General features: G+C 34.9%; 1 protein-coding gene across 14 annotated transcripts in view; it reads right to left on the bottom strand.

Annotated features, from left to right (window-relative positions):
• RALGAPA1 (Ral GTPase activating protein catalytic subunit alpha 1) overlaps positions 1 to 20,934 on the bottom strand; it is a 231,376-nt gene that overhangs the window by 115,407 nt on the left and 95,035 nt on the right. For 7 of the 14 annotated variants that reach the window (XM_021099154.2, XM_021099150.2, XM_084966290.1 and 4 more), the window contains 8 exons: positions 14,474 to 16,018; positions 12,620 to 12,744; positions 10,827 to 11,043; positions 9,433 to 9,609; positions 6,906 to 7,058; positions 3,560 to 3,753; positions 2,966 to 3,064; positions 2,257 to 2,412 (listed from right to left, as the gene is read on the bottom strand). In XM_021099154.2, coding sequence (XP_020954813.1) covers positions 2,257 to 2,412; positions 2,966 to 3,064; positions 3,560 to 3,753; positions 6,906 to 7,058; positions 9,433 to 9,609; positions 10,827 to 11,043; positions 12,620 to 12,744; positions 14,474 to 16,018 — 2,666 coding nt within the window. The remainder of the gene's footprint in view (positions 1 to 2,256; positions 2,413 to 2,965; positions 3,065 to 3,559; positions 3,754 to 6,905; positions 7,059 to 9,432; positions 9,610 to 10,826; positions 11,044 to 12,619; positions 12,745 to 14,473; positions 16,019 to 20,934) is intronic. The other 7 variants (XR_014808956.1, XM_021099161.2, XM_084966291.1 and 4 more) reach the window with 2 other exon arrangements.

The following is a 20,934-nucleotide window of genomic DNA, read 5'->3' as shown; positions in this document are numbered from 1 at the left end:
TCCCTTGTGGCTCAGCAGTTAACAAACCCAACCAGGATCCATGAGGATGTGGGTTCGATCCCTGGCCTTGATCAGTGAGTTAAGGATCCGGTGTTGCCCTGAGCTGCGGTGTAGGTCGCAGACGCTGCTCCAATCCTGCATTGCTGTGGCTCTGGCGTAAGCCAGCAGCTGTAGCTCTGATTCACCCCTAGTATGGGAACCTCCATATGCTGCGAGTGTGGCCCTAAAAAGCAAAAAAGAAAACAAAACCAAACCAGCGGTTTTGTTTGTTTTTTTTTTGTTTTTGTTTTTAATGCTAGAGAGCAGAATAGAAGGCTTTTTCTTTTTTTTTTTTTTTTTTTGCCTTTTCTAGGGCCACTACCGCGGCATATGGAGGTTCCCAGGCTAGGGATCCAATTGGAGCTATAGCCACCGGCCTACGCCAGAGCCAAGCAAGGCAGGATCCCAGCCGCGTCTGTGACCTACACCACAGCTCACAGCAACGCCAGATCCTTAACCCCCTGAGCAAGGCCAGGGACCGAACCCTCAACCTCATGGTTCCTAGTTGGATTTGTTAACCTCTGCACCACGACGGGAACTCCTAGAAGGTTCTTTGCTCCAAAAGGTTAAAAATATAAGGCTCATGTGTTGTAAAACTGAAATGCAGAGTAGTTCCTCCTGTCATCTATTTGCTTCCATGCAATAACTCTGATGTCTAAAGTTACATGACCTGTTACATGGCAGCTGAAGAGATTCTTTTTTAGAAAAATTGAAGTCCTTTGATGATAGACATCTAACCTCAGAAATCTGGACCTATGTGTTTTGCAGGGAACATTTTTACCTTGATTATTCATTCATTTTCCCTTTGGAATTTACCCTGAGGCTGCAGTGTACCAGGCTATATTACTCAATCTGATTTATTTATAAAGCTTTTTATCCAATAATTAAGAGTGTCATTTTATTTTAGACATGTCTATAAGAGAACACAGTAATTATTTCAAATTAACACGGGAAGTTTTTCACTTTCCAGAAGGAGATATTATCATCTTTTAATATTAATTTAACGCTCTCTAAATGAATTGCAAGTAAAATTTTAACCACCTTACGATAAAAAAATTTACATTACTTTGACCTACAACCTTCCATACTTTTTAATTTTATGGCCCAGATCAAGACTCCTAAAGTAATGGAATACTACTCAGCCATAAAAAAGAATGACATAATGCCATTTGCAGCAACATGGATGGAACTAGAGAATCTCATACTGAGTGAGATGAGTCAGAAAGACAAAGACAAATACCATATGATATTACTTATAACTGGAATCTAATATCCAGCACAAATGAACATCTCCTCAGAAAAGAAAATCATGGACTTGGAGAATAGACTTGTGGTTGCCAAGAGGGAGAGGAAGGGAGTAGGAGGGATCAGGAGCTTGGGGTTATCAGATACAAGTTAGAATAGCTTTACAAGGAGATCCTGCTGAGTAGCATTGAGAACTATGTCTAGATACTCATACTGCAACAGAACAAAGTGTGGGGGGAACAAAAATGTACAGTGGGAAAAAATAAAAAAAATAAAGACTCTTAAAGTACTGTTCTAGAGACATATATATGACTACCTAATTTAATGATTACATTGGTACAAATGCCAAATCAATATAATTGTCACCATAGTAATACAATCTATGGCACTAAGAAAATGTGACATGCTGACTCTTAGAGTAGGGAAAAACCTCTGGTTGCTGCATGACTAGTTGAGCACATCCATAAGACTCTAGTACCAGTTATCAAGTAACAATTACACAATACCTAAGAAAAGTAAGTTAGGATATTAAAGGAAGATGTTGTCGATGTAAGCAAATGGTCGTTTATCCTATTAAAAAAGAGAATTAGTTGGCATAACATTAAAAGAAAGATTCATTTAATAAAGTCAATCTCCTAACTCTAATAGCTTATTTTGAAACTGTTTCAGAATAAATGGTTATAAATAGAAGAAATATGTAAATAAACTACTACATAATATGTTTTTAATTCTACACACCTTGAAAGTCAAGTTAAACAGAATCAAGAATTAAAGATGGGGAGCTCCCGTGTGGTCTAGTGGTTAGGACTTGGTGCTTTCACCCCTGCAGCCTGGGTGAAAGCACCAATCCCTAGACTGAGAACTGAGATTCCACAGCAAGTCACTAAACACCACAGCCAAAAATCAAAAAAACAAACAAAAGAATCAAAGATAAAATTATAAAACAACTTGTCAGAAAGTACATAAATTTACCTGATCAATATGAAGTAATCCACAATGCATTATATTGTAGAAATGTGTTAGAAAATCTCTATTTGGAGAAACATCTTGTCTTCTTTTCATTGTATTACAAATAAGTTTATAAGCATGTAATTTACCTTGTTTATATTTATCAGTTAACATGGTTGCCTATAATTAAAGAAGTTGATTTTAATACTCAAAAACAAACACTATTAAATACTGAAGCAACTGAATATAAAAAGCAATATATTTGTTTTCATTTATTTCTACATTGGCCCATTTTCTTTAATGAATTAAATGTCAGGACTACTCAAATTATTTTTATTATTAAAATAATACAACATAGATGTGAATAACTACACACTTTTTCACTTAGGAAAATGCACCAAACAGATCACATAATACTTAAAAGAAAAAGTTCTTTAAAAGTAAGTAACAAAAAACAACAAAAAAAGACACAGCAAATTCTATAACACAAATTTGAGGTTTACACTTAAATATAATAAAAACATAATTGTTTTAATAATAAAAATGATGCATCCTAAATAATAATTTTGCCAGGCCCATGCTCCTCTCTATATATAACCACTCATGGATAGTTAAAAACCAAGTACTCTAGAAGACTATACAATAGTCTTCTGTCTCTCAAATGTTTATGACTGACCACATACTCATTTACGAAACAAAACTTTTCAATGAATATTTTATATATTAAGCTTACCTTGAAAAGCCAGGGTGTAAGGATTCTCAGTGGAGGAATCAAAACCGGTGGAGAAGGTGAGGTCAGATTATCAGTTGAAATGCCAAGGTTATCTCTAATCTGCAAATTTCAATAAAATGCAACAAGTCTATGAAAAGTATTCTCTTTTCCCATTTTTTTTTTTTTCGCATTTTAGGGCCGTACTCTCCGCATATGGAAGTTCCCAGTCTATAGGTCAAATCCTAGCTCCAGCTGCTGACCTATGCAAGGCACAGCAAGGCGGGATCTGAGCCGGGTCTGTGACCTACACCACAGGTCATGGCAACGCCAGATCCTTAACCCACTGAGCCAGACCAGGGATCAAACCTGCAACCTCATGGTGACTAGTTGGATTCGTTTCCATTGTACCACAACGGGAACTGCTCCTGTTTGTTTTATATTTAATTTGAGGTCCAATGCCTAAAATGTTTATTTTAACTGTTTATTTATGTTATTTTAACTGTTTATTTTATCATGGTTGAGGAATCAATTTGTAGTAATGGAGGAAGGGATGATAATGTCATCTAAATCCTTTTCTATACTTCTTAATCCTATATTTTTATTTCTTTTCTTTACCTTTGCTAGATTTTGCCAAAGTTCACAGAGGTAATCAAAAACTTGAGCATGAATTTCAGGATCCATAATAGCATTGACATCTCCCAAAATGCCTAGCATTCTTCGCCACATTACAGTAGCAACATCAGCATGCCATCCTGTGAGAGTGCCCCCTGCCATCACACTACAACATTCAGATGGAAATTCACTGATTTCTACAGAAAAAAATAATACACTGGTGTCAGTAATTTTTCTAGAGAATTGATCACAAAAACATAAAGGAGTCAGATTAATAATCTTAAATAATATCTACAAAGGCGAATAAAAGAAATATTAATATGCATTAATATGCATTAATGTTATTTTTTCCTAATAAGGTCAAAACCTTACCAGTTCATAATTCCTTATTATGACAATAATTATTTATTCAACAGTGCTTCTATCTAGATTTACCTAAGTAGAAAATGACCTAGATAGCAGATGGAGAAATTTATGTTTGACATAAAGATCATGCTTATAAGTATATGCTCTCCCTCTCATCTAATAGCTACTTTAGTTTATGTCATCAGATTAACAGATAATATCAGGTTGAATGCAGGTCCTGTAGGAAGTCTTCCTAAGCTTGTTTCTTTGTAGTTTAAAACTTTCAAAGAAATATATTTCTATATTTTACAATTAAATCAAGCCTCACCTTAAAAGGATACCACAGTGCCATGAAAAAATAATTTTAGCATAATCTAAAATGTCCATAGTTATATTTCTTTTGTTTTATTAATACTGGTACGATTATGTATAAGACACATAGATAACCTAGGGTCCTAATCTCATTTCTGTTGCTAATTATATGATATTGCACAGATTATTTAATAAATTCCCTAGGGCTACAATTCTTCATCTGTACAATAGATAGTTTAGATAGGAGTCTTTATAGATCTTAAAGACTTAAAAAAAAAGAAGCCATGTGCAATGTATATAACAGAAAAGGCAAAACTATTAGAAAGTCAGTGAAGATTATTCCTGCTTGATAATAGCTCAATGTCCTGATAACTTACAAAGTTGTATTCAGTGCATGTACATCCTTTACTCTTAATGTTTAACTTTTTTCTCTGCATGTCAGTGTACAATAACTGAGTGTATTATTTAAAAATTACTAAACAGCTTTTCACAATAATAAAAAACAGGATTCTGGGGTAAACTCACTAAAATAAAATTTTAAAAAACACTGCAGTTTTAACCATCACTATTAATACCTCCATACTCTACAGACTCTTCATAATATAGTGATAAATCGACTGGTTTATAGCTATGAAGGATATCATTAGGACAAGTGAGGATAACTGACTATGGACTAAAATTACAGTGACGTATCAACATTAAATATCATGAATGTGGCCAGTATTTTGGGGTTTGCAAGAAATGTACACTTATTGTTAGGACATACTTGTTGAATTGCCTAGGTCTAAAGGGTCTGATATTAGCAATTCACTCTTAAATGGCTCGGAAAAAAAAGAGCGGGTATGGTGGGGTTGTTTTTATTCAAGCGTGTGTGTGTGTGTGTGTGTGTGTGTGTGTATGAGCGTGCACACACGCACCTGTGTATTTAAACACAGAGAGAAAGACAAAGTAGTAAAATATTAACAACTGGTGAACTTATCTGAAGGGTTTATGAATGTTCATTTTACTAGTCTTGCAACTTTTATGTGAGTTTGAAATTTCTTCCAAATGTTGGGGAAAAAACTGAAAATAAAAAACAAAAAACATCCTAGCCTAGGAACTTCCATATGCTGCGGGTGCAGCCATTAAAAAAAAAACAAAAAAAAAAAAATTGCAGACCAAATGGAGGAAAGACAAGGTCAGAAATAATCTGTAAATCAGAAAATTAGAGCTATGTGATGGCAAGGTAAGTGAATATTAAAAGAATGAGGAATGAACACCTTAAAAAGAGGAGGGGAGGCCAAAGTCACATGGTTTTAAATTTCTTCACTTGGTCAGAGAGTAAATGTGCTGCATTATCAATGAAAACTACTATTTTACATTATTCATTATAAATATCTCATCAACTGTGTCCCTGACCAAAGTTTCTGACATTAGCAAAACGACTTTTTGTTTTTGTTTTTCTTTTGGCCACATCTGTGGCATGTGGAAGTTCCTGGGCCAGGGATAAAGCCCGTGCCATAGCAGGGACTTCAACCACAGCAGAGACAACACTGGTTTTTAACGTGCTGCACCATAAGAGAACTGCAAAATGACTTTTTATCCTAGAGCTTGTCACAACATATAGGACCTAGCAAAAACAACTTTTTATTAACTTGAGTTTCTAAGGCTTCCTAGTCACTTTTAAACATTTACATAAAAACACTTTATTTAGATTGCCCTTTTTTTTTTTTTTTTTTTGCTTTTTAGGGTCACACTTGCAGCATATGGAGGTTCCCAGGATAAGGATCTAATTGGAGCTACAGCTGCCGGCCTACGCCACAGCCACAGCAACTCGGGATCTGAGCTGCGTCTGTGACATACACCACAGCTCACAGCAACACCAGAGCCTTAATCCACTGAGCGAGGTCAGGGAACGGACCTGCAACCTCATGGTTACTAGTCGGATTCATTTCCACTGTGCCACAACAGGAACTCCTAGATGGCCTATTTTTAAATTAAATTAATTAAAATCAGTTGATATACTTGCCAAATTATCAATTTGATCATTATTTCAATAAAAACTTGATAATGCTACTACTTTATCCTGTGAGTCAACAGGTTCTTCAGATAAAACATTATGATTAAAGATGCCAACTTATGTATTTCTTGCTTTAGGAAATGGTACCATATCAATAAATAATAACATGGGGTTCCCGTTGTGGTTCCGGTTGTGCTAAGCAGTAACAACATGGGGATGCAGTTTTGATCCCTGGCCTTGCTCAGTGGGTTAAGGATCCAGCGTTGCTATAAGCTGTGGTGTAGGTCGCAGATACAGTTCAGATCCCATATTTCTGTGGTTGTGGCATTGGCCAGCAGCTGCAGCTCCAATTCGACCCCTAGCCCAGGAACTTCTATATGCCGTAGGTACAGCACTAATAAACACAAATAAATAAATAAATAAAAATAAAGGATAACATAACACACAAAATTAACGTAATCACTAATTCCCAGACTGTAACAAACTATAATAAAATATTAAATAACAAAAATAAGAATGTCAATATCTTTAAGGGCAAGAAAAAAATGTTACAGTAACCAATTTCCAAAAGATTTATAATAATATATAATATATATAAAATACATAACCAAGTTTAAGATCCCTTATTTAAAATCTCCTGACACTAATGGCCCAAAAGGAAAAAATGGCAAAGATCTAATTTCCAAATATTGCCTAGGTCATCTGGTGTCTGAAGAACAGAGTGGTGGAGCTTCTCATCGAGCTGTAGATCCTTCTGTTCCATGTGATCTATATTCAATGTGGAAGGAGAAGGTGTCTGTGACCTGGATCCCAGAGCCGAATGGACCGGAGAAGCACTTTCTGAACCTGTAAATTTAATTTCGCAAAATTACCATTAAAAGTATATTCAATTCCCTGTACCTAAGATGTAATGCTTAAAAGTCCAATAAAACATACATTGAAAACATCAAAAGATAGGAGTTCCTGTCATAGCACAACAGAAACGAATTTGACTAACATCCATAAGGACACAGGTTTGGTCCCTGGCCTCGCTCAGTGGGTTAAGAATCTGGCATTGCCGTGAGCGCTGGTGTAGGTTGCAGACATAGCTCGGATCCCACATTGCTGTGGCTGTGGTGTAGGCCAGTGGTTTGATTCGACTCTTAGCCTAGGAACCTCCATATTCCAGAAGTGAGGCCCTTAAAAAAAAAAAAAAAAAAAAAGGAAAGATAAAAACAGGTTATAAATTGGCCAAAGAGATCAATAAAATCATGATACTGTATAAGATTGTGTATAGAGCAGTCTCATCTCACGTCCACCATGGAACTAGTATGGAATGAGAACTGGATATACCAGTTAATAGGAGCCATCACTGAAAGCGAGAATGCTACTCCCATTCCTGGTCCAGTTATAGAAACTACAGTAACCACTGCTGCTTTATTTCACTTACTTCAGGCTTGAGGCAATTTAGGAAGAGAAACTTGCTCACTGCCATATGCCACTAACACTGCCAGCCTCAACATCTTTCATTTAAAAGCATGTTTTTGAGAGTTAGTTATGGTTTTGCTTACATTAACATTTAACTCTTTTTCATTGCTAGGTACTATTCCAATGAATATTGAATGAATTATCCATTCACTGGTTAATGGATATTTGAGCTACTCTCAATTTAGCTACTGTGAATAATGCTATCATGAACTTTCACATACAAAGTTCTGAAATAAATACTTAGGAATGGACCTATGATAAATTTATGTTTAATTTTAAAAGATACTGCCATATTTTTGGCAGAGTGGCCTTACCATTTGCATCCCCATTAGTAATGTATGATATTTCCAGTTGGTCCACACCCTCATCAATTTTTAACTCGAGCTGATTATGTAGATAGTAGTATCACATGGATTTTATTTACATTCCTTGATTACTAGTAATGTTGAGTATCTTTTCATCTAAATTTATTTTTAAGTCAAAGGTATTTATTGTAAAGTAAGAATTTTCTCTAGTATTTCTCTTTGAGTAATTCAAATTTTGTAATAATAGGACAGTGGGGCCAAGCCAGCTGGCTCCTGTCTTCCCATCAGCCCTCACTCTGCAATGGGGCAGGCTAAAGTTCTTTCTTATCCTCTGATAGAAAAGATGTGGAAAAGAAGTAAGATGTGAAAACAGAGGATGGATTCCTGCCTATTGAGTATTTCATTGGCCGAATTTCATGTTTGATTTGGCTGAGGAAATGTGCCGACTCAGACAAAGAGGCATCACACTGCTCAAGTCTTAGAAGTTCCAGCCAACCACAGGATGCAAACATCACCCTACTGATATTTCATCGATCATCCATCAAAGGACATCAAACTACAGTGGGAACCAGAGTGAATTTGGATAACACAGTGGAACTCTTTAACCATGGGCCACTAGCTGCTCAGGCTCCCTCTGGTCACTGTACTACTCTTGAAATAATGTGACCCTGCCTCTGCCGACTCAACTTCTTGGACCCCACTTGTTCTATTATTGTCATGTTTGACCCCACAGAAAAAGTCGCTGAAAAGCATATTTTACTGTATGAATGCAATATGCTTTACATTTTCAAAAATAAGTATCTTACCAAAGAAATCTATAAAAATGTAAGCAGTCTCTGAAAGTCAATAGAAAAAGTATAGCACAGTACTTTTTTTTTTTTTTTGGTTATCTATTTAAAAAATCAATGCAGGAAATGCTCTGCAAACATATACAAATTTTTGCATACATTAGGAGTTCACAGAGTTCCCTGAAGCTTATCCATATAGATTCTAGGTCAAGAAACTCTGTGCGTGTGTGTGTGCGCACGCGCATGCACTTTTTAGGGCTGCACCCTCGGCATATGGAGGTTCCCAGGCTAGGGGTCAAATCAGAGCTAAAGCTGCCTGCCTACACCACAGCCACAGCAATGCCCAATCCGAGCCATGTCTGCAACCTACACCATAGCTCACAGCCCCACCGGATCCTTAACCCACTGAGCAAGGCCAGGGATTGAACCTGCAGCCTCATGGCTCCTCGTCGAACTCGCCTCCACTGTGCCATGACAGGAACTCCAAGAAACCCTTACATTTAACTTTTTTCCCTCCATTATTACATAAAGATGAATGAAAAAAATAATACTTAAATAGTAAAAAAATAGTACACAAAATCTATCAAATAAAATTGTGAAAAGGTTCTTTGGTGGCTTAAAAAATGCATTTAAGGAATACATTTCCTTGAATAACTTTACCAGTAACTGTTGCAACTTCAGTAGAGAAGGCTTGTTGATTAAGACTGCTTGTCTCAGAATCGATGTGAAGTGTGGTTAGACTAGCCACTTCTTGCTCTTCAGCACTGTGATAATGGCCAGAACCTGAATCCACATCAGCAGAGGATGCAGTCCCAGTATCAGCTCCAAAGCCAAAATCTATAGGAAGAAGAAATGCTAATGTATAGAAGTTCCAATTGTAAAACAAAACATTTACAAAAGAGACACAGCAAAATGATTAAATATGAACATCCCCCCTAAATCTATTCTATTTCATACCACTCAGGTGAGTGTAAATAATGTTAACACTTTAATGTTTATAATCAGAAACAAACTTTTAAAGATATTCATAGACTATTATTAACAATAATGATGATAAAAGACAGAGACATAAAATATATTATCACTATTCTTATCCATTTATTCTGAGAGCTGGAAATATATTTAACTGATTTGCAAGTTTCATAATCTCTAGAAGAGAGATATATAATAAAAATGGCACATATGTGGTAAAAGTCATTTTTCTCTTAAATCATATTCCCAGTCTGAGATCAGAGTAGTATATAATCTATGAGGGCAAGAAACATTTAATTATCCAGTGCATCTCCCATCTCTTCACAAATGTGATTCCTAAGATTCTGTGTTATTTTAAGCTCTGATACCCTTCATTGACTGCCAAGTATAATACAGAATTATAGCAGAAAAGCTATGTGGGAGTAATATAGCACCAAATAATATTATTGATGTCAATTTTTTTTCTTTTTGGCAATACCTGCAGCATATGGAAATTCCCGAGCCAAGGACCTGAGCCAAGGACTGAATCCAAGCCACAACTATGACTTATGCCTCAGCTGCAGCAACATTGTGCCAAAGTGGGAACTCCTCACTGATGTCATTTTACCATGAGTTTAACATGATGCAATTATTCAAGTAAGGTTCCGAGTGCTGTAGCATTGAACATACTTGTACCAAACATACTGAAGCAATGACAGTAACCAGACAGTGGTTCCCAAATATAAGTGCATTAAATAGTGCCAATTCATAAATACCCATGACTGTCCTTTATTCTAATATCAAGTCCATTCTAATTTTTTTCCTTTCTATGTTTTTGGTCTTAAGATATCATTTATTTTATAAAAGGATAGTGGATTTTGCTTTTAAAAGCTTTTAACTGGCAAAATAAAGTGGTCTCAACTTGAAATGATTCCCTAAAAATTCTTTTGGAATTTCACTGAAAATGAAATCAAAATATGTATGTGGGAACCCCTAAGTAATGTTATGGAGGAAGGTGATCGTTATATAATCCATACGTCAGTTTTGAAAGAAAACAAATCAACAAAATACTATACTGCCCAAACGGAAAAAAAGATACTTGCTGTCAAATTTTCGGCCATCATACTGGAAAGCGCTGAAAGAATCCGAATGACTGTCTGAGCTGATAAGGTCACTGCTCCCTGCACTGGCAGGAGAAGTCCATTCTGATGGCACACCTGGGTCATCAATAGGGCGCATCTGGTTCTGCTTGTTTAGAATATCAGGGAGGTCTTTGGGAATTTCGAGGCTGCCTGGACTACTTCCTCTTCTTGTCATAGTCTATAAATTCAAGAAACATTTTACCATTAAAATTTTTTTAAAATTTTTTATTAGGCATCTGAAATCTATAATTTCCAAGACAATCACCACAATAAACGCTGAAATGTAGGGCATGAAGTAAGAGGGGGAAATACTAACTGAAGAGTCTATGTGACTATGTGGAGATGGAGCCTGAACCACCTAAAGCAGACTCACATACTGTATGTTGCTAGGCTGAAGATCCTGAAGCCTCAAAAGGATTCATGGAGTGAATATTAACACAATAGAAAGAGCAAAGTATTCAAATGGGGTAAAAAAAGAAGTAAATAGAAGAGATGATGGAGGTGAGAAGAATGATGGCAAAGATGTCATTCTATAATCATATATAACCATTCTATGATTTTTCCCACTCGAGGAAAAAAACCTTTTTCTTTTGTCTTTTGTCTCTTTAGGGCTGCACCTGCAGCATATAGAGGTTCCCAGGATAGGCGGTGAATCAGAGCTCCAGCTGCTGGCCTACACCACAGCCGCAGCAATGCGGGATCTAAGCCATGTCTGCGACCTATACCACAACTCATGGCAATGCTGGATCCTTAAGCCACTGAGCAAGGCCAGGGATCAAACCCGCATCCTCATGGATACCAGTCGGGTTCGTTGACTGCTGAGCCACGATGGGAAATTTAAAAAAAAATTTTTTTTAATGAAAAGAAAAATGTAATGGAGCTACAGACGCACTAAAGAGAAGCTGAAATTCAACTGGAATACTATCATTTAAAAAAAAAGCAATTCCACATACACTTCTCTTTCCTTAACAATTAAGCATTACGAGGGATAAAATTGCTCCTATTTTCATTTTTTTGTTTGTTTTTTTTTTTTTTTTTTGCTTTTTAGGGCTGCACCCACGGCATATGGAGGTTCCCAGGCTAGGGGTCTAATCGGAGCTACAGCTGCCGGCCTACACCACAGCCACAGCAATGTGGGATCTGAGCCGCGTCTGTGACCTACACCACAGCTCATGGCAATGCCGGATCCTTAACCCACTGAGCCAGGCCAGGGATTGAACCCACAACCTCATGGTTCCTGGTCGGATTCATTTCCACTGCGCCATGACGGGAACTCCATATTTTCATTTTGTCTTAATTCTAACACTCCAGATAAAGATAACTTTAAAATCTATTCCTAAGTTATCTGGAATGATAGCAACAATGTTAGCATGCTATCAAAATTGAGAGAGTTGGGACAGAAGACCTCCATTGTCACCTCTCCTGCAGGAGGCATCAGGGTAACTTAAGAGCAAAGATGAAAAAGAGAGGAAGAACGAACCACAAAGGCAGTGGCTTACGCCTAAGTAGGCGAGCAACCAGGTATCCCCATCTTTCACTGTGGTGAAAACTATAAGCCTGTCTGTGGATAAAAAAAAAATTATAAATATATAATTTAAAAATCTTAATTCAATAAAGGGCTAATTTGGGGGGAAAGGCTGATTTGAATTAAATTATTCACATAAATATCATATACATATATATGTACATAAGAACATATCCTTTAGTTTCTCTACCCTTCTCTCTAAAACCAAATAAAATAAAATAGCACTTACTGAGGCATTACCACTTCGAAGTCGTTCTGCTATAAACTCATCCATCAGATCAGGAACATTAGCATTGCTGCTGCCAATATCACTATTAAGAGGGGGCAGTTTTGAGCTCATGTCCTCTTTATTGACTAAAAACAAATAAATAGCTATATATAGTGAGGAAAGACTTAACTGCATTTTCTAAATTTGAAACAAACAAAACAGCCAAAACAAATTACCTATGCCATATCAATTATTTGCCAAACATGCATCTACAAATAATTTCTCTCCTTTTAGATTTAATTTTAAGAATTAGTAAATTGATATTTACTTTAACTAAGCAGATGTTAGTCAATCTTCAGTATAACCTTAAACAGCAAGAAAGCTTATAGATAAGCACTAGTTTGAAGTTAGGTTAATATTGCCTATAAAGAAACTGGTATATTTTTCTTTCTTCCTGCCTCCCTGCTTCTATCCAGAGCCTTAGGATTTATAATTCCATTTTCCCCAAAAAATATCTGCAAAAGATTATGTCCCTTGAATTTAAGCTTAGGTATTATAAATCAAAATTCTATAATTTTGACATATTGTTTTTATTCACTACAAAATCTAACTTTATTGCTTTAAGAAAAAAAAGATACTTTAACAAAGGTTTTTCTGTTTTAAAAAACCCACAATAATTATTTTGATTTTTTATGACTATATTATGATTCACATTAACAAGAAAGTTTTAAACTTGGGAAAGTGAATTACAGAAAATAAGATATTTACTTCTTTCACTATCATGCTGTTGAAAAGATGATTTCTCTGCAACCAAAGGAAAATCAGCACTGTTTATATTCCTAATGAACTACAAAGCATTTCAGGTTAACACTGGTCAGGAACTCACTGTGAAATACCATTATCTTTATATTACTTGGCCAGGCTTTGCTAAGCTGTCAAATACTGCCCTCAAGTGGCATTAATGGCTCAATGCAAGATGCAGCGTTCTGTTAAATCATGCTAACAAAACCATGTTAAACAAATAAAATCAAAACCTACCTTACTGCTGAAAGTTAATTTTCTATAACTGTTATTTTAAATTTGAATTGTTAAGAGAAAACAGTTACCACAGTCTTGCTTTCTGTAATCTGTCCATAGAGGTTCCATATTTAAATCATGATTGGCTATCATGAAACCTTTATGTACTTCTAAAATCTCAGAAAAAAAGAAAGTAATGATGAGGGTTTCAAGGATACTAGCTGCATTCCATAAAAATGAATGCAAAACTAAAAAGCCTACAGCTTGTTTGGAAATGGCTTAAATGAAAAGTCCACTTTAAGAAATAAATTCCTCTTCAACAACAGTTAACTGAAAATGTTGGTGCTGGCTGTAGGACCTTGATTTCCATTGTTATATAATGTCAAGGTAATTTTCTACTAAGGAAAAATAAAACCAAGTGTATCAGCAGTAAAAATAAATGAACCCAATTATATATAGCTGGGGCTCTTTTAAATGTAAACTATAGGGGGCAGGGGAGAAAGTATTTCAACTCCTCAGTAAACCTGATTTCAAGGTTCAGGGAGTACACACTCAGAAAAATATTTTGATTTGCATAGCCTTTGGAAGGTCATTAAATTTTTCTGTACCTCCCTCTTTCCTATCTTGTTCAGCAGCAAAGAGGTTTAACTAAATGCTTTGTAAAGAAAATTAGTAATTTAAATAAACATTTTATGCTGGGAAAAAAATACAGCTGGGAAAAGGCGCATGCATAACCAAACAGAGAGAAAGCAGTGACCATCCCAAAGCTTTTTGATTGCTTAGAGCTTGCTTCAGTTGCATTAAGCCAAACTGGTGCTGTCTTTCTCCTTTTGCGCTCTGCACACTGTTAGTGCTCACCTGCAGCTTTCCTTCCAAAATAGCCCATTACATGACTGTACAGATCCCTCAGTGGAGCCTCTGGTGGCATTCTGTTCTGCCTCTGTGGGGAAACATTTGCCTTCGGCTTCGAAAGAGCATGTACAACAGTTTTATAAACGCCACCCAGGGATCCCTGCTGTAGTCCTGCCTCATGACTTGATGACCTAGGAGTACTACGACTACCTAACTGATTACTTGCGATTCCTTCTTTTTGTGACGTGGCGGTGGGAATCTCTGTAGATTCCTTAATGGTTTTACTACTTACTGAAGCTGTACTAATTGTATCGAGAGGCCTGTACACACCAGGTTTTACTAGTTCTGTGACACTGTCTGAGCTGGTGTGGGAGTTGCTGGTGCCAGTACTGCTGCTACTACTACTAGTAAAGCCACTGAGCTTCCGCAGTCTCATCTTCCATGGAGCCTCTTTGTTTTCCAGAGGATTATAAAACTGAACTGACTCAGTAGATGGTCTAAAAGTAACATGAACACTATTTCGTTTTTTAGTAGCGATTTTCATGATTTTGGCTCTATGAGTTACTGTTTCAGACAAGCTCCTTTTAGTTGGAGAAAGCTTGCTAGTACTTGTAACATGAGGCATTCTACGGTTAACAGGTGCTTTTAGTGTAGTTTTCTTGGCATGCATAACATGTGGGACAGTGATATTTTCATTAATTTGCACAGCCTTAACCTTTTCAGCTAGTGTTATATCTACACAGGCATCTAATTCTGTGGCTGTTTGTCTATACAAATGTTTCCTCTTTTCTTTATCACAAGGGCTACCTGAACTGGGTTCCGAAGACTGGTGATCGCTGTTTAGTTGTTTACATTTTTCAGTTTTTGTTCTCATAAAGCTGTCTAACTGGTTGGATGCACTATCACTCATGAAGACAGCTGAGTTTGGTTCCTTTTGAAACTGTATGCTTTCAGGAGTCCCAACAAAACAGGTGGTATTTTCTGATTTACTCTCCTGGTCTATGTACTCTAAATTATCTAAGGATGATCTTTCATCTCTATTTACTGCAATACTCACTTCCTGTGAAGCTGTATCTTTACCTAACTCATTTTTACTATGACTTTCCTGGTTTTCCTTAAAATATTCTTTCAGGGAGGAAAGAAGATCATCATCTCCTTCAAGGTCAATGTACTGGATTTGTTCAAAAGCTGAATCTGCAAGTTCTACTGGATCTATTAAGTGACAAAGATGGTCATATATGCTATCACCAACTTCCAGAGAAGACTCTCTACTATGAGTATCAGTGATGTGGCTTTCAGTGGATCTAGATATTGAAGAAGCCTCTGTGGAACTCTGCAAGCTTGGCGCATGACGGGATGAACTGTCAATGACAGGAACTGCACCTTTGGCTCGTTCAACAGTGAATGGTTCCAAGATGTCAGAAGTGCTGCTACTTCGAGGCAATGGCTGCTCCTCACTCAAAGCACCAAAAACTTCATTTCCAGAGTCTTCGCTTTGTGAAAAATGTCTGACTCTAGTTGGACGAGGAAGTATTTGAGCATCGTCAATATCTGTAAAAAAGAAAAATTACACAGAACCCTATGAATATGAAAAGTAGGTATTAATTTCAACCATACCCTAAAAGCATACGCTTAAAAATAAAAATTTTTGATATTTTTGTATAAGTTCAATTGAAGAAAATCTATTAAAAATACAAAACAATTTTTAAATAATGATGGGCACAAGCCACTATAGCAGGTAGTATAAATGAATTAGAAAACTATGAGTATACATTTTAAAATGTTAACATGCATAGAAACAGACAGGTGATGAAACATTTGGAAGTGCAATTAAAGATAGAGCTGTGCCAATAAATTGAGCAATTCAAACTTGCTATTCGATTTTTCCTATTTCTTTAACTTCCAAGCATAGAAATTAGATCTTAACATACAAAAAGCTGATCTAAATATCTCACTGCAGAATCTTACAGGGTCTCATAAATTTGTCTCCTTCCTTACCAGGTAAGAGGCATCATCTTCAAATCTTGCTTATCTGTTTGGTCACATATTACAAATGGAAATCTCTACCCTCTTCCTAAAGTTCTCTTTTCAGGAAATTATCTGTTCTACTGAGGTGTTTTACTTCATTTTATTAAAGTATTAACATCTATTTACCCTATCAAATAAAATCAATACAATGTTAAAAAATTAACTGTACTTTTTCATTTCTGACACAAACACTACTAATTAATATACTAGGAAGAAACCTCTGCCTATCACTGTCCCATTCCGTTTAACAACCATCAAACCATAAAAACTGGACCTATGGCTTCTTTCTTTTAAAGAATTGCAGATTTTAGGATCAAAATGGACATTGTATATTATTTAATTTAACCCTCTCACTGAGGAAACTGAGGCCCAAGTTTGAGAAGCAGGCTTAGTGTTCTTTATCACCACATTGGTTTTTTTTTGCTGCCTTAAATGCTATGGTAAATGGTAAAATATACTGTATGTGATAGATTCTTAAAAATATTTATGACACTGAAAATCACAAATACAAAATACCACTTAACTGTAGAGATTCACAGAAATTAGAAATTTTAGAAATGAAATACCGTGTCTATGAATCTACCATGACCTTTAATGTGACCTAGAAATAACTAAAAAAATTTTTCAGAAGCCAAAAAAAATGATGAAAAGAGGACAAAGAGTCAAAAAGTCAGATGTTACTACTCATTAGGCTTGTAATGCAAAGACTGTAAGTAAAAGAATTAAAACTGATCAAAATGAGATTTATATCTAGAACAAAGCAGTGACTTAACCAAATCACAAATATATTTATTGATGGCACTAGATTTGGTTTTCTAACTCCAGACTCTGAGACCCATTTCCTTATTTATAAAGTGAGGATAAGAATTAAAAAATATTCTCAGGATCCATGCAATGGATGAAAGGAGGCTGGTCCTTCTGCTATTTCACTCATATCATCCCCTTTGTATGAGGCCCAAAAGGAGCCATCTTATACTAAACTCAGATCAAGAGAAGTCTGTAATATTCCTGAAGAAAGACCTTTAGACTCCCAACATGGGTCAAATACAAAATATCTCTTAAAGTTGAAACAATTTTTTATCATTAAGTTGAGAATACAACACTTAAAAAAATGATGTTGGCTTTCTTCTTACATTCCACTAAGAAATTCTTCTAAACAAAAAACTAAGCATTTCCTCAGAAACTTCACATTTATTAATTTATATTCATTATTTATTATTTCAGCATATAACTAATGCATCTATATGCATCTTGACGAATGTTAAGTATTTTGGGTTATCTCCCATAGTAGATCATAAGAACCTCTGCCTAGAGTTTATATTCACTATGCACCCCAGTTTCATTCCAAAATATTCTAGTAGGACTCAGCAAAGAATAAAGACTTATATGAAAGTTTATATAACTTTCCAACAAATATTCTTAAAAATTTTGTACTTAGAATTTTATAAGCTGCAAATTCAAAATCAAGATACTAAAATCTAATGTTATGAGACTACCAAATATGTGAACTTCAGAAAAAAGGAGAATGTTAATTTTAATGTGTAGTTTCCCTTATTGATGTTTCATAACTTTTCCATTCTAAAGAAGGCAGTGAAGAGTTTGGTGAAGTTCTGTTTTTAGGAATTTCTTCTCAAATCCAATTCTCACCTTGTAAGTTAGGAAACTTAACCATTATTTCAGCCTAAGTGTTTTTTTCCTAAATTTTTGTCACTACATATGAATATCTAAAAAACTTTCAAGTCTAAGAGAGCAAGAGCTTTAAAAAAAAAAAAAGATACAATATTTTTCCATCAATAATGTACTATAAGAGAATTTAAATTTAAACAAAAAACTTTTTGAAAGCTTTAAGCTTTAACAATACTAGTATTAACAATACTAATTGCATAAAATTAAAGAAAAGAATAACTGCTGACAGGAACTCAAAGTCAGCATTTGAATTAAGCCTAATTGACTATAACAAGCCTTAAATTTAAAGAAATATGCTTAAACTTTGTTGAAGAGAAAAAGACTAAGTGATAAGTAAACAACATTCAGTTGTCTTTGTATACCCAACAGGGTACTGGTTGCAGGAGCTCCCATGGACACTAAAATTCATGGATGCTTAAGTTCCTTTATAAAACGGCCTACTACAGTGAATAGAGTTGGCTCTCCATACCCACAGGCTTACAGAGATTCTACCAACCGTGGACATGAAGGGCCAAATGTACAGTCTTTTCTACATCCACTGCTCTAAGCATTGTATACATTATTAACTTATTTTCTCCTCACAACAACTTTATGAAATAAGTGTTATTATCCCTATCTTACAAATGAAGAAACTATTTTGTTGATTTGCCTAAGGTTACACAACTAGAAAGTGGAAAGCTGGGATTAGAAGCAAGGCAAAAAGTAGTTCATGTTCTTAATCTCTTGAATCATATAGTTATTATTCACACATATATATGATTCACACACACATATATATATTCATGAATTCATTAATTTTTTAAATGGTAAAAATTAATTATATTAAGAAATTATAAACCAGCACTGTGATTTATCTCTATAGGATAAGAATTTTAGAAATCGAAACTTAGTCAAATACAAATGTTATAAAGAACACAATGAACAAACTTTGTATTGGATTACTGAAAATAATGGTGACAAGTTAAAATAGAAATGACCTTCAAAACTATTTAATTATGCTGCTTACATTTTACCTTGAGCAATAGCAGCATCTAACTCAATTATTTTAATCTAAAGTATCAGCAACCAGTTATTGAGCAAAATAAGGAAAAAGTTTTTTTAACTAAAAAAAACCAAAACTTTCAACAATGAGAAAATGCTTCCTATAAAGTTTATAAAGTATTAGAAATTTCAGGTTTTATCTCTGGATTTGCTTAATAATGTTTTACCATTGAAGTGTTGGAAATTATTTTTAGATTAAAATGCATTTTTTCTGAATGTGTTTCAAAGAAAAGCTTTCTTTGCTATTTTGAAAGATAAGCTGTAAATTAAGTGTGATATTGGCTTGCAACGTGTAAAAAAAATTCTTCCCACTGAAATTTACCTTTCTTTAGGATTTCATTTGTATTAATATCACAATATCCCCATTGCTTGAAATAGCTCTTGTCATATAGTAGGGGCTCAAATACCAGTAGAAGGAAAGCATGTCTTTTATATTAAAAATTAGTAGCTGCTAATTAGTAAAATATCAAGCTATCTCCTTGGGAGGCAAAAACTCAAGTTATAATACTAATATACCACTAGAAAATTTTAATAATTTCTAAAATGAAGTACAGAATAAAGTACCAAAATCCCTTTTACTAAAGTTAAATTCTCAGTTAATCATAAACACTAGCTATCAGTAATAATATTCTTATGCTGCCTAAATTCATAAAATCATTTATATCAGTTTATGTAGAAACTAATGCCATTTAGAAACTCAAGTTTTTCCTGGAATTACTTAAAGGAAATGACAATGTCCCTTACAGGCTACAATTGCAATGCACCTTCAAGATAAGAACTACAGAGTATGTTTCCAATTCTGAGTAGATGCTATTAAAAATTCTACATCCTTTTAAGATTAGATGTTCAATTTGTAGATAACTCAAAGCAGTATCCATATCATTGAAATTTTATGAAAAGACTGAAAAGCAATAAACCAAACCCAAATAATTAACTTTACTTCCAGACAATTAAAATTTAAAAACTATCTTTTACTCTTTTATCTTCCTAATATTGTTTCTTTGACTCTTAAATTTTGGAAGAAAACAACCAATATATTTTTTATGATAAGAAAATTACACTATTTTGCTTGTTTACAAACATGTTACATAATGCTATGGTTAGGTCAGCTTCAAATTTTTTTGAGATGTACTTTAAAAAAAATTAACACAAATTATTTCAGCAAAAAAAAAAAAACACACAAAAATCTAGTTTAGAATTATGCTAGAATCTGCTGTTTTTCTAGGTGGAGAATTTGTAAAAGATCACTATTACATATTGATGATGAGAAGAAATAAACTCCCTCACTGTGTCAAGAGGGCCTACTTATTTGATTAGAGATAGAAAATTCTCCTCCCAATGAGGCAGAATTTAGGTACAGGATGGGGCATGAGAGATATCGTCTTCTTTCTCTGATATTCAGAAAACAGAAGTATAAAGATCAAAACATTTGCTCTACAGTGTCCAAATAGTTAATATTATTAACAACACTAGCAGTCTATATAATCTGGCCTAGATAGACTAGGATCTAACATCAAATACAGCAAACAAATTAGTAGTTCTGAGAACTAACTGGAAAAAAAGTGGGTCTATAAACTTAATTTTGGGGTAAGTAATCCACAATACTTGATCGGAAAATAATAAACAGCTGTAAAAGTCAGTTGCCCACTATGCTTATGTTTTTTAACATAAACCTTTCATAAAAGTATTACTTTTGATAGTAAAAGCTAATC

This window comes from Sus scrofa, chromosome 7 (genome assembly GCF_054392235.1).
Source record: "Sus scrofa isolate SSC_HxYL_T2T_F1_AM1 chromosome 7, Sscrofa_HxYL_maternal_Yorkshire_Landrace_v2.0, whole genome shotgun sequence".
Lineage (NCBI taxonomy): Eukaryota > Metazoa > Chordata > Mammalia > Artiodactyla > Suidae > Sus > Sus scrofa.
The sequence above is the reverse complement of the archived record's forward strand: the minus strand, read 5'-3'. Positions and strand labels throughout refer to the sequence as shown.